At 52.6% G+C, this 13,551-nt stretch overlaps 1 protein-coding gene across 1 annotated transcript in view; it reads left to right on the top strand.

Annotated features, from left to right (window-relative positions):
- The window catches only part of NOS2 (nitric oxide synthase 2), a 45,585-nt gene that overhangs the window by 21,754 nt on the left and 10,280 nt on the right, over positions 1 to 13,551 (top strand). The window contains exons 10-18 of the mRNA XM_017519491.2: positions 1,723 to 1,897; positions 1,987 to 2,088; positions 6,136 to 6,330; positions 7,337 to 7,419; positions 8,114 to 8,258; positions 9,541 to 9,645; positions 10,629 to 10,678; positions 11,080 to 11,254; positions 12,403 to 12,535. Of these exons, the coding sequence (XP_017374980.1) occupies positions 1,723 to 1,897; positions 1,987 to 2,088; positions 6,136 to 6,330; positions 7,337 to 7,419; positions 8,114 to 8,258; positions 9,541 to 9,645; positions 10,629 to 10,678; positions 11,080 to 11,254; positions 12,403 to 12,535 (1,163 nt within the window). The remainder of the gene's footprint in view (positions 1 to 1,722; positions 1,898 to 1,986; positions 2,089 to 6,135; positions 6,331 to 7,336; positions 7,420 to 8,113; positions 8,259 to 9,540; positions 9,646 to 10,628; positions 10,679 to 11,079; positions 11,255 to 12,402; positions 12,536 to 13,551) is intronic.

Genomic DNA, 13,551 nt, shown 5'->3' with positions numbered 1-13,551 from the left:
GGGTGCTGGAGGCAGGGGTGAGGGTGCTGGGGGCAGGGGCTGAGCATGCTGGGGGTGGGGGTGAGGGTGCTGGGGTGGGGACAAGTGCACACACAGCCTTTTTCTGACTCTAAGTGAGGCCCCAGCCCCCAGCCCCCAGCCCCCTGCCCCCTCCCCCCTCCCCCCTCCCCATACCTCCCCTAAAGCCCAGCCAGCACTGGGCAACACTCAGGGGGCTAGCTTTTAAGGACTTGTTTGTCACTGTTAAATTCTGTAGCAATTCTGCATGGGCATCTTGGACCTCAGGCTTAGGCGGACATGTTGCTTCTGGGGGGAAGCAGAGGCGTAGACGGTTGGGGCCCCAGGAGCTTAGGAAGCAGTGGCTGCAGGAGAGGAATGCAGTTATTCTTGAAAGGAGCAGCCCAGGTCCCTTCTTCCCTCCTGCCAATGCTCTTAGCAGTCCCTCCCCTGGCTGTGGGGACATACAGGGCTCCAGTGACTTCAAGAGCCACACCGGCCCAGCCCCTGCTTTAGGCAGTTCTCATAATTGCAAAAATACCTCTGCACATTGAGATTCACTGTCTAGCAGGCATTGGGCTGGGCTCTTCTTCCTGGCCCTTGAATGAACCGAGTTCAGTCCAACTCACGGCCTTTGCACTCGCCATTTCTTCTGCCTGACATGACCTTTCCTCGGAATTTTTCTACGCTCATTTCTTCTTATCAAAGGGTATTTCTTATAATGTCACCTCCTCTGAGAAGGCTCTCTGACCACTCAAGCTAGAGGAGGCCCTCTTACCCTCAGTCTCGCACGTTATCTTGTTTTTATTTCTTATGTATTTGTTTACCTGTTTATAATCTAGAGCATAGACATTACACTATAAGCTCCTTGAGAGTGGAGTTCTTTTCTTTACCAATATATACCCAACAGCTAGCAGGATGCCTGGCACATAGTAGGTGCTCAGTTATAAATATTTGTAGAATACATGAATATGCAAATGAGTGATATTACCAGGTTTATAATAATTCCATGAATTTGGTGCTATGATTTCTCTTCTGATGATGGGGATGCTGAGGCTCAGAGAGGCTAAAAATCATCCCAAGGTCACACTGCTAGTCAGTGGTGAGGCAGAACTTGAACCCCAGCTTTCTGACACTGGAGTCCTTAATTGCTCTGTCGTGTTGCATTTTCAGCATTTATCACAGAGCCTGACACATACTTGATGCTTAATATATATTTGCATGAATGAATGAATGAATGAATGCATAATTTAGTAAATGGACCCAGTGTGTCCAATACATCATTCTGGCTAGGATGAGAATCAACTCTTGGAAAGGAGTTTTCTTGGTTGACTCTTTTTCTGAAGCTTTTTTCTTGGTGGGCAGGTGGTGGGGACAGTGGGAGGGCAAAAGTGCAGCCCCCACGACCGGACACGGTGGTTCATACCTGCAATTCCAGCACTTTAGGAGGCTAAGGCAGGAGGATTGCTTAAGGCCAGTAGTTCGAGACCAGCCCAGGCAACATAGTGAGACTTTGTCTCTACAAAAAAAAAAAAAAAAAAAAAAAGGAAGAAGGAAGAAAAAACTAGCTGAGTCAGGTGGCACATGCCTGCAGCTCTAGCTACTTGGGAGGCTGAGGCAGGAGGATCGCTTGAGTCCAGAAGTTAAAGGCTGCAATGAGTTATGATGTGCCACTGCACTGCAGCATGAGCAAAAAAAAGTTAAATGTTTCTGCCTTTCCTCCAGGTACGAGTGGTTTCGGGAACTGGAGCTAAAGTGGTATGCCCTGCCTGCAGTGGCCAACATGCTACTCGAGGTGGGCGGCCTGGAGTTCCCGGGGTGCCCCTTCAATGGCTGGTACATGGGCACAGAGATCGGAGTCCGAGACCTCTGTGACGTCCAGCGCTACAACATCCTGGAGGTAACACAGGCAGCCCAGCTGGCCAGTTGGAGGTATGGGCCTGGGGGTGGCCCCAAGACTGACTCTCCCACATCACTCTGCCTCTGTAGGAAGTGGGCAGGAGAATGGGCTTGGAAACGCACAAGCTGGCTTCTCTCTGGAAAGACCAGGCTGTAGTTGAGATCAACATTGCTGTGCTCCATAGTTTCCAGGTACGGCTGGAGTTTTGCGAGTCTGAAGACTTTTTGGTTAGAAGGTCATCTGATCCAGAGACTTGTGTGATGCTTGATTTCCCCTCCAGTATCAGTCATTCGTGCATGCCTGCATCAGACAAGCGTGGAAGACCCAGTTAGTGCCAGGCACGGTGCTGGGATACAGAAATAAGGCAGCCAGCTTGCTCACCCTAGCTACAGGCAGCTCCTCACCTCCCAAGACTGTTCAGTCCCTGCCCTTGAGCACCGAATCCTGTCCTCTCTCAATCGCTTGGGGACTTTACTCCCGAAAATTTCCCTCTTCTCCTTCCGTATCATCAGTGTCTTTCTCTCTGCTGAGTCATTCCCAGCAGTCCATAGACAGGCTCTCCTAGCCCCATCTCAAAGCAATAAATGAATAGCTAACCACATAACTCCTCCCAAACCTCAGGCTCCCTCCAGCCACTGCTCCACTTTTCTGCTCCTTCCTACAGCAAAACTGTGGGGAGATCTCACCACGCTTCCTCATCCGCCCGCTGCTCCAGTCCGGCTTTCACTCCCTGCCACTCCTCTGGTCATGCTGGAATTCTTGCTGTTTTTCCCCCCACAGGGAAAATCATCCCCTGGCTGGCCCCTTCCCTTCACGCAGGCCTCAATGGCCATCTCCTTAAAGAAGCCTTCCCTGACCGTGGCATGTAAAGTGACACCCTCACCCCACTGCCAACCTGTCTCTCTGTGTTAGTCCTGTAACCATTCTATTTTTCTTCATAAGACTTCATCATACAGATCTTGGCATTATATAGGACATTGAGTTTCTTTTTTCTTTTCTTTCTTTTTTTTTGTTTTTGAGACATCATCTCACTTGGCCACCCAGGCTGGAGTGCAGTGGTGTGATCACTGCGGCCTTCACCTCCCAGGCTGAAGTGATCCTCCCACCTTAGCCTGCTGAGTAGCTGGGACTACAGGTGTACACCAAGCTTGCCTAATCTGTGTATTTTTTATTGAGATGGAGTTTTTCCATGTTGGCCAGGTTGGTCCTAAACTCCTAGCCTCAAGTGATCCTCCTGCCTCAGCCTCCCAAAGCGCTGGGATTACAGGCATGAGCCAGTGCACTGGGCCGGCTTGCTTTCTTTATCGTTTTGTTTCCCCCACCTAGAATGTAAGCTCTGTGGGGCAGGGACCTTGTCTCTCTGTTCACTGCTGCACCTCTAGCCTAGAAGAGTGCCTGGCACACAGTAGGTGTTAAAATAATATGTCCTGGAAGAATGAATAATGAGAGTCACATCCACATTCTGGCCTGGCACAGACTGGGTCTTCAGTCCTTGTCCGATGCCTGCATGAACGAGGGATGCTGGGAGGGACTGATGAGCTGTGGCTGCCCTTGCTTGCTGTGTGAGAGTGATGACGGTCTCCACCTCCTCTTAAGCCCACACACACCTGGTGGGCTCCTGTGTGGGGCTGAGTCCTCTGGCCCATCCGCTGCTCTTACTCATGTAAACACTTCCCTGTGGGAAGGAGGCCTGGGATGCTACATCCTAGAAGGTACTACTTCAGAAGCCATGGCCATTGCCACGAAGCTGACAGACGCCTTGGAGACCCCACCACTGGGCAGTCATTCATTCAGCAACGTTTTATGCAGCATTTGCCTGGTGCCAGGTACTAGGCTGGGCCAAGGCTGTGAGTGGTGAGCAGACTACAGTTGAGCACACACCGTTCCCCACGGCTGGGTCACCCTGTAGCAGATCGCGCCTGTGCTTGACAGCGGAGGGGAAGATGGAACAGGAAGAGCCCCCTGGTGTCTCAGGAAGGGCTGGCCTAACCCCACACATCCTGACTCCTGGGGACTCCCAGTACCAGCCCTGACGCTGGCAGGATGTGGACGCGTCCCAAAAAATCCGTGAGCCTCAGCTGTCTCCTGACCGTGGCTGACCATGTCCTTCCACTGCCTGAGCGTCTCCAGGACTTCCTCACCACCCTCCTTCGGGGTAAACTTCAGTAGATGGCCCAGTTTCTTCCTCTGTAAAATGGGGATAGTTATAGTGCCTTGCTCAACTAGTGATTCTAAGAGTTAAGTAAAAGCGTATGCAAAATGTTTAGCTGTCCTGCTTAGCCCATAGGGAATAGTCAGTACACAATGATTTCCTACTATTTATTATGTTGTCATCACAATCGTAGCGACCACTGAGATTTTTTTTTTTTTTTTGGAGATGGAATCTTCCTCTGTTGCCCAGGCTGGAGTGCAGTGGCGTGATCTTGGCTCACTGCAACCCCTACCTCCTAGGTTCAAGTAATTCTCCTGCCTCAGCCTCCCGAGTAGCTGGGATTACAGGACTGCATCACCACACCCGGCTAATTTTTGTGCTTTTAGTAGAGACAGGGTTTCACCGTGTTGGCCAGGCTGGTCTTGAACTCCTGGCCTCAAGTAATCCACCTTACTTGGCCTCCTAAAGTGCTGGGATTACAGGTGTGAGCCACTGCACCCGACCCATAGCTACCACTGAGCTTAGAACTGATCTGGCACCCAGGAGTCGCTGTGTCTTGGAAGAATAAGTGAATGAGAGCCCACATCCACAAGAGTGGTGACTGGACTTTTATATACACATATGTAATTTACATATCTCTATATAATTTTACAAGGCATGGCTGGACTTGCCAGGCCTGATCCCAGGTGGATCCTCTCGTGCTTTCCTGCCTTGACTTATGCAGTGCCCCCCACCCCCAACCAACTTGCACCCCTCTCATGACTCCCTCCTCTCAGGGGCTGCTCCTGAGATTCCCAAGCCTTGGGCCTCTGCCTGGCATTGGATCCTCTCTGCCTTCTCCATCACCTTTGCTTGCCTCAGAGTTTCTAGCAGGCCATGTGAAAATGACTGATTTTCCTCGGCTTCCCACCCAGTTAGACTAGAATCGAATGCAGAGAAGGGGTTGTCTTTCCCTTCTATAACGCCGATGCCTTATGCAGTGCCTGGCAGACAGAAATTGTAAGAGCAGCTAACATTTATTCAGCACTTACTCTCTTTTGCTTATTCCAGTTTATTGCATTCTTTCAACAACCTCATAATATAGGAACTTTTTTTTTTTGGAAACAAAGTCTTGCTCTGTCACCCATGCGGTGGCTCGATCATGCAGCCTTGACCCCCTGGGCTCAAGTGATGTTCCTACCACATCAGCCTCCATGTGTCTGAGAGGGCATGTGCCACCACACCTGGCTAATTTTTAAACTGTTATAGAGACAGGGTCTCACCATGTTTCCCAGGCTGATTTCAAACTCCTGGGCTCAAGCGATCCTCCCAAAGTGCTGGGATTACAGGCATGAGCCACTGCATCGGGCCATTATAGGAATTCTTATCCTTCCCATTTTACAGATGAGGAAACTGAAGCTGAGGGAGATTTAAGAACTAATAGCTCAAGGCCACATGGCGAATAAGAAGCCAGAGTTTAAACCACTATGTTAAAGAAATGTCTCTTGACTGTGTATCTCTTGACTTGAATAGAGGCCTGTGGCTACCTCACTGGACCATTCCATGGGGTTAGACCCCACAGCTCGTAATTTCAGACTGTGATTCGCCTCCGATACACTACAGTTCTCCTAATGCTTCAGACCTCCCCATGGAGGGGTCTGGCTCCTTCTTGGCTGAGGAGGCTACAACCCCAGGGAAGTGACTCTTAGAACTCTCCACTCATACATGGCTGGGATGGTATTTCCTTTACCTGCCAAAAGGCGCTGTGGTTTGAGGTATGCAGATCCAGGGAGAGCCATTTGCTGTGAGTCTAGGAGACTTGTGGGCATGAGAAGATGGATATTTCCCTTAAAGTGTTAAGGGAGGCCCCCTGGGGCTGTTCACTGACTCTGGCTAATGTGCTTTCTTGGACTCCTTCCAATGCTCCACAAGCGCCTTCCATTTGGGTGTTGACTCTCAGCAGGCAAGGAGAGGGCCGGGAGGAGCTGCTGTCCCATGTTACAGATCGCCAGGCCTTCCCGGGCACCCCTGGGAGCCCTGCAGCCACTGGCCCCTCTCCCGACTGCCCCGCACCTTATCTCCTTCCCCTTCTTGCCTTCTGATACAGAAGCAGAATGTGACCATCATGGATCACCACTCAGCTGCAGAATCCTTCATGAAGTACATGCAGAACGAATACCGGGCCCGCGGGGGCTGCCCGGCCGACTGGATTTGGCTGGTCCCTCCCATATCTGGGAGTATCACCCCCGTGTTTCACCAGGAGATGCTGAACTACGTCCTGTCCCCGTTCTACTATTATCAGGTGAGGGCCTTCCTTGCCTCTCCCTCATGGGGCCTTGGGTGTGGCTGTGTGTGTGTGCGTGTGTGTGCATGTGTGTGTGCGTGTGTGTGCACGTGCACATGCGTGCACCTCATGCTTACACATGCAGGACCCAAGGGGAGGCAGGGGTATGTTGTGAAAGCTTTCCAGGCCCTACTCAAGGATGCTGAGCAGCCTTCGTGTGTTTCCACAGAGAGTGGCACTGAAGGAAATGTCTTCTGCTGCACCGCTAGTGGCCTGTGGCTCAGGCGGGGTGGGGGGGTCTGTCATTACACCTGCTTCCACAGAAGCAGAGCGCTGAGGGAATTGGCTGCCGAGACAGACTCTATTGATTCTGCCACTTCTAGCAATAGGGTCTTGGGTGGTCCTTTCACCTTTCTGAGCCCTGATCTTCTCATCTCTAAAAGGGACGGGCTTCCTTCCATGCCAAGGGGTTGTGAGGATCTCAGAGCTGGTATATGGAACAGCTCAGCCCAGTGCCCAGCCCAGAGTGCATTCAGTAGCCATGGGCTATTGAGACGAGTTCATTTTCTGCCAAAAAGGACTTGGGTTAGATTCCAGGAAGAGCTTCCTCCATTGAAAGGTGGTCGCGGGTGCCTGCATGTCCTGGTCCCTTGCCTGTTGTAGTAGCAGCTCTTCTTGCTCTCAAAGGTGTCTTGGTGGGGACTGTATATTATGTCGTCTGCCAGGTGATAAGATGCTAAAAGCAAAAGGGGGCACAGCCTGTTCCTTCCGGAAGGACACTAATGAGAATAAGAGTCAGCCACCCCTTCAATGTGCAGGCGCTATGCTGGGCTTTGGAGAGGCAACTCTGGGGGAGATGCAGCCACAGCCCCCTCTTGCAGGGTTCAGTGACAGGCATGGGGTGCAGGCCAGCCTTCTCTCCCCAGCTCATGATGGTGTAAAGGGTCCTCTACCACTCCAGCATCCACAAGCCAAGCCGAGCTAGGACCCCACCCTGCACTCACATCTCCCTTCTTTTCTGAAGGTAGAGGCCTGGAAAACCCATGACTGGCAGGACAAGAAGCGGAGACCCAAGAGAAGAGAGATTCCATTGAAAGTCTTGGTCAAGTGAGTGGAGTGGCTAGTGGTGATGTGTGAACTGTGTCCCTTCCTTCCAATCAGCCTCCGCCTCTAGGCCTCGCAGGGCAGGGAACGCAGGGAATGGATATTCTTTTTGCTTTTGTTTTTGAGACAGGGTCTTGCTCTGTCATCCAGGCTGGGGTGCAACGACCCGATTACAGCTCACTGCAGCCTTTGCTTCCTGAGCTCAAGTGATCCTCCCACCTGAGCCTCCTGAGTGGCTGGGACCACAGGTACAAACCACCACGCCTGGCTAATTTTATGTTTTGTAGAGATGGGGTCTCGCAATGTTGCCCGGGTTGGCCTCAAACTCCTGGGCTCAAGCGATCCTCCTGCCTCAGCCTCCTAAAGTGCAGGGATTACAGATGGGAGCCACCGCACCTGGCCTGGGAATGTATAGTCTTTGTGGAGTTTGGCTCCCCAAGGTCCAGTCGCCAACTCCAAGGGTCCCCCACTGCCATTGTCCCAAGCTTCTCTCTCCTCCCTTTTCCCAAAGGGACTTTTTATAGTGGGTGAGAGGAGGAAAAAGGTGCGTCGTCACAGTGGGCGGCTGGTGAGAAACGTAGCTTGCTTTTCCCCAACCTGCCCCACTTTAAAAGCTGTCCCCTCCCATTCCCCTGACCCCCCATTTTCTTCTGGAAGGCTGACTCAGCATACAGTGCCCATCTGTCTGTCCCCACAGAGCCGTGCTCTTTGCCTGTATGCTGATGCGCAAGACGATGGCGTCCCGAGTCAGAGTCACCATCCTTTTTGCGACAGAGACGGGAAAATCAGAGGCACTGGCCTGGGACCTGGGGGCCTTGTTCAGCTGTGCCTTTAACCCCAAGGTACCGGCTCCACAGGATGTCTGTTGCTGTCTGTGCTGGTGTGCAGAGGAGTCTAGGAAAGGTTAAAACAGTTTCCCCACTCCTGGATGTCTCAGAGCCTTGGATGTGCTCTTGTGCATCATAAATCTGCAAGAGAAGGATAGACTTGTGCTCAGGGATTCCCAGACTTACGTAGTAGATGAGTTTTTCATGGTGTTCTGGAGAACACAGTTTGATAAACAATTTCATGGTGAATCCAGGCCTTGATATACATCAGCCCCTCTAGCTGAACTTTATTCAGGCTCACCGAACACCTGCTCTGCAGGAGGCAGTGCTGCATGTGAAAGGGGCAAGGGATGGGTGAGCTGCAGAGAAAGAAGACAAGACACAAGGGGTCTGTCTAAGCTATATCCCCTGCCTTCAGCACCTTTGGATAAAATCCAACTATTAGGGAATGACTGCCACATGCTGGGCCAGCCCCAGGCTTGGAGGATCTGAGAGTGAGTGACCCGGCACCAGGCCTTGCCCTCGGGAGCTCTCCAGCATACACCTCACTCTACTTTCCCAGTGCCCTGCGAAGCAGGAGTCAGTGTCATTGTTAACCACAGAGGAAGAGCCTGAGTGTAAAACAGGCTGATGGGTTCTCCAGTGTTGCCTGGCTTCTGGGGGACAGATGTGACCCCGAGTTCAGGGCACAGGCCAGTGTGATGCCGCGATGGGATGAGCTGTGATCTGTACCGCGTAGAGGCCTCAGTCAAGGCAGGACTGATTAATGAGCAGGTCATCCAGGTGACTGAAAACACTGTTGGATTTTCCTCACCTGCTGGCTCCCAGCAGTCTGGAACTGCCAGGAGACTGGTGTCAGGAACCCCATCCTTGGCTGGGTGGACCTGGGTAGAACAGCAAGGTGAGGGCACATTTCCCTGGCCATTCCCTTCAGGGACAGCTGTGACCTGCTCATTCCAATTTTGTGAAAATATGTCCACACACACAGAATTGCAAATAGCAGTGGGTGTGGTGAGAGACATTTGGACATGGGATAGGCAGTATTTTGGAGGCAGAGCCTCAGGGTGTGTTGACAGGTTAGCTACAGTGCGTGAGCGAGTAAGGAGAATTGAGGATGATGTGTTTGAATCGGTTCATTCACCTCTGCTGTGCCAGGCCTGTGCTGGGCACTGGGAGAGACAGATAAGCACAGGAGCCCGGCCTGGGGGAGGTATGGGAGGAAGCCCAGAGTGTCTGTGCAGGGTAGGAAGGGCCCTACTGGGAGCTGAGTGCTGATGCCCACCTGGGTGCCATCCAGGTTCTCTGCATGGACAAGTACAGGCTGAGCTGCCTGGAGGAGGAGCGGCTGCTGCTGGTGGTGACCAGCACGTTCGGGAACGGAGACTGCCCTGGCAACGGAGAGGTGGGTGGCCTGAGGTCTGGATGGCCTAGGGGGCGGTAGGGCGCAGGAGGACCCAGAAAAGGGTCTGGGGGATGCAGCATGTTCTGCAGAGGGCGTCTGGGAGTCAGTGCTCAGGCCACTCTGGGTCACTCAGCTCATTTGCCGGCCTCTGTTGTAATTGGTGCCTTATGGGAGTGCCCCCTTTCCTATGACATAGTTAATATCTTTCTGTGAATGGCCTACCTGTTTATATTCAAAAATTCACATTTAAAGGAAACTTCTGTCACTCTCACAAATGGAAAGCCAGCAAAATGTAAATTCATTGAAAACAAAATTAAGTTGATGAATTTCATCTAGATACTATTCCCTAACCAAGGCGTGCTCTAGCTTTGTTTTTTAAAGAGTCACAGGCAATGAGAGAGGTATTAAGGTTTCATTAGCATCAATTCGAGACGGTCTCTCCAGCGCTCAGAAGAATGAAAATGTAATTGAATGGGAATAACTAAAAAATAAATGATGAAAAGGGAGTAAATTCTCACCACAGGATTTGACACTGGTTCTGCTGGGTCACATATCTTCTGGAATGACCTTGGGTTCCTGGAAAGCCAGGCTGATTTTAGGTACTATGGGACCAACTGTTGTTGCGTCTACCAGGTTCCAAACAAGAAGACAGAATCACGACCCACTGGGAGGCCCTCTGGAGACCCCTGCTATAAGGCAGGCCCCCTCTGCTGGGGCCGGATGGGTGGAGCCAGGCTGTTGCAGGTTCCCCAGTAAGGGGCAGGGCCCTCACGAGTAGCTGCAGTTTAGCTGGGGTGAGAGACAAGCTAAACTTGCCAGCTGACAACCAGGTCCTTGGCCAGGTGGCCCCACATGTAAACCAACTTCCACTGTGGGCCGGGAGCCATCTCTTGCCAGCTGTGGCCATTTTTTCAGAAGGAAAAAGCAGTGTTTTTTTTACTTTTCATCCTGGCTGAGAACTCTGTCTTTCCCTCTCTTTCTAGAAACTAAAGAAATCCCTCTTTACACTGAAAGAGCTCACCAACAAATTCAGGTAAGGCTCCCCCTCCACTCCTTCTAGCCCTGCCCTGTGGACCCAAAGTCTGGGTTCAGGGGATGGAACTGGGTGTGGGGGGGGGGGGGGTCTTCTCAGAGCTGACCAGGCACAGAGGGACCCTGGGTCAGAGGTTCATCCTCGGAATGTGTCAAGGGTCAAGCCACAGAAGCCAAGTCCCTCTCACAAGTCTGCAGGCCAAGCATGGGGTGGTCATGGGAGTTGGTGACAAGGCTGGGGGGTCTGGAGGACCAGAAGGGGGACCAGCTGCATGCTCCATGCTCTGTGCTCCAGCTGGAGGGGGACCCTCCAGGGCTGACCCTCGAGGCTGTTGCTGCTGGGTGCTGAGGGCCAGGAGCTGCTCGCGTGGGACGTGAGTCTCTGTGTGTGTCCTTGGGCAGGTATGCGGTGTTTGGCCTCGGCTCCAGCATGTACCCTCAGTTCTGTGCGTTTGCTCATGACATTGACCAGAAGCTGTCCCACCTGGGGGCCTCTCAGCTCACCCCGACAGGAGAAGGGGATGAGCTCAGTGGGCAGGAGGACGCCTTCCGCAGCTGGGCTGTGCAAACCTTCAAGGTCAGTTTCCAGCCAGAGCTGCCCCACAGCAGGGACATGACAGGGTGCGTTCATGCCTAGGACATCTGTGCTGGGTGTCCTGGGTGGCATGACCTCTGCACCTGGTCCTTGTAGATGCGGTCCCAGGCATGTGACAGGGCCATGGGACTGAGGGCTCAGGTCACTGCTGCCCTCCCTCAGCCCCCCAGAAGAGCTCCACCCTGTGCACATGACTCTGGGGGAGAAGGTGGCACAGAAACCCTGTGCCCTTAGGGAGCTTCAAGTTTAAGGTCTTCTCCCACTGGCAGTCTAGGTCGCCTCTTAACTTCTGTGTCCATCTCAGTCTCGCAGCCAGAGAGAGCTTGGGGACGGGCACCACACAGTGGCAGATCCACTTTGGATCCACTCAGTATCTCCATAGCTCTTTATTGCCCCTGTTGGCCCCAGTGATGTAGGGAACTCATCACTCCTGCAGAGCGTCACTCAGGTGGTGCTTAGGAGCATCAGCTTGCGTCGGGGCAGGCTTGGTTCCAAAGCCCGGGCCTCCCCCATGTGGCTCCACAGCAGGAGCATGGGAAGAACCAGACCTCTCCCGGGGTGGGCTTGAGGATACAACAAGCTCATGCCAGTACTGACAGTCGTAATGGCCAGGCACAGTGGTGCACTCCTGTAATCCCAGCACTTTGAGAGGCTGGTGTGGGCAGATTACTTGAGCCCAGGAGCTTGAAACTAGCCTGGGCAGCATGTAAAACTCGTCTTTACTGAAGATATAGAAAACGGACTGGGCTTGGTGGTGCACACCTGCAGTCTCAGCTACTCGGAAGGCTGAGGCAGGAGGATTGCTTGAGCCCAGGGAGGTTGAGGCTTCAGTGAGCTATGATGGCACCACTGTACTCCAGCCTGGGCGACAGAGTGAGACCCTGTCAGAAAACAAAACAAAACAAACAGTATTTATAATCGTAGCAATAGCTAGCATGTGCCAAGCCCAGGCACCTCTTTGAGGCCTTGCTGTCACTGTATCAGGTAAGTGTGCTTAGAAGTTACACGAAGCACACAGCTTAGTGTTTGGCCCATGGTAAGGGCCTAGAAGGTGGTAGCCCCAGGGGTGGGGATGCTGCTGCTGCTGCTGCTGCTGACCATGAACCCCAGCTGGCTCCACCTTCTTCCAGGCAGCCTGTGAGGCATTTGATGTCCGAGGCAAACAGCACATTCAGATCCCCAAGCTCTACACCTCCAGTGTGACCTGGGACCCGCACCACTACAGGCTCGTGCAGGACTCACAGCCTTTGGACCTCAGCAAAGGGACCTGTTTCTCTGCAGCACACAGGGCTTGTCTGTGTTGGGGTCTGAGCCCTGAGCCTGTGGTCAAGGAGAAACTAGGTCTTTCTGAACAGAGACAGCTGGCCTGGGGGCCCCCCTCTCACTCATGCAAGAGCCTGTTAGGGCACCAGACTCAAGGCACTGATGGAGCCTGTGTCAAGAGGGAGCCCCAGGAGGGTGGTGGAGAGAGAAGGGAGCACCATGTGCCAGGGGCCTACTATATGCGAGGCACTGTGTAGGGTTTCTGGCCCACATGGACTATGTGAGCCTGGACACTTCTCCTGGGAGAAAGACACAGACGGAGAAATTGCAGTTCAGGGAGGTGAAGGAAGTTGCTAGCCTGCGGCCATGTTGGGATCTGAGCCCCAGCCTTCCAGCCGCGAAGGCAGCCAAGTGTCAGGAAGAAAGGTGTCACAGAGGCAATTCCAGGCTGCAGTGGTGAACTCTCCACTCTGTCCCCCGGGTGCTGTGCCCTGTGCCCTAAGACACTCCTGCAGGTTTCCACATGTTTAAGATACCCTCAACATCCTCGATGCTCTCCTGTGGATCCCAAGCCATGGAGACATTCTGGGACTTTCCATTTTTATGTACCTAAATTGAATTTCCCAATATCTAGAAGCAATACCTAGAAACTGCCCTGTATCAGACCAAGGACATTTTTTTTTTTTTTAGACACAATCTCGGTCTGTTGCCCAGGCTGCAGTGCAGTGGTGCGATTCTGGCTCACTGCAACCTCCACCTCCTGGCTTCAAGTGATTCTCCTGCCTCAGCCTCCCTAGTAGCTGGGATTACAGGCACCTACCACCATGTTTGGCTCATTTTTGTATTTTTAGTAGAGATGGGGTTTCACCATGTTGGCTAGGCTGGTCTCGACCTCCTGACCTCCAGTAATCCACCCACCTCAGCCTCCCAAAGTGCTGGGATTACAGGTGTGAGCTGCCCATGCCCAGCCTGACCAAGGATCTTTTTTTTTTTTTTTTTTTTTTTTTTTTTTTTTT

This window comes from Cebus imitator, unplaced genomic scaffold, assembly GCF_001604975.1.
Source record: "Cebus imitator isolate Cc_AM_T3 unplaced genomic scaffold, Cebus_imitator-1.0 Scaffold751, whole genome shotgun sequence".
NCBI classification, from domain to species: Eukaryota; Metazoa; Chordata; class Mammalia; order Primates; family Cebidae; genus Cebus; species Cebus imitator.
This window is presented reverse-complemented; position numbering and strand designations above follow the sequence as displayed.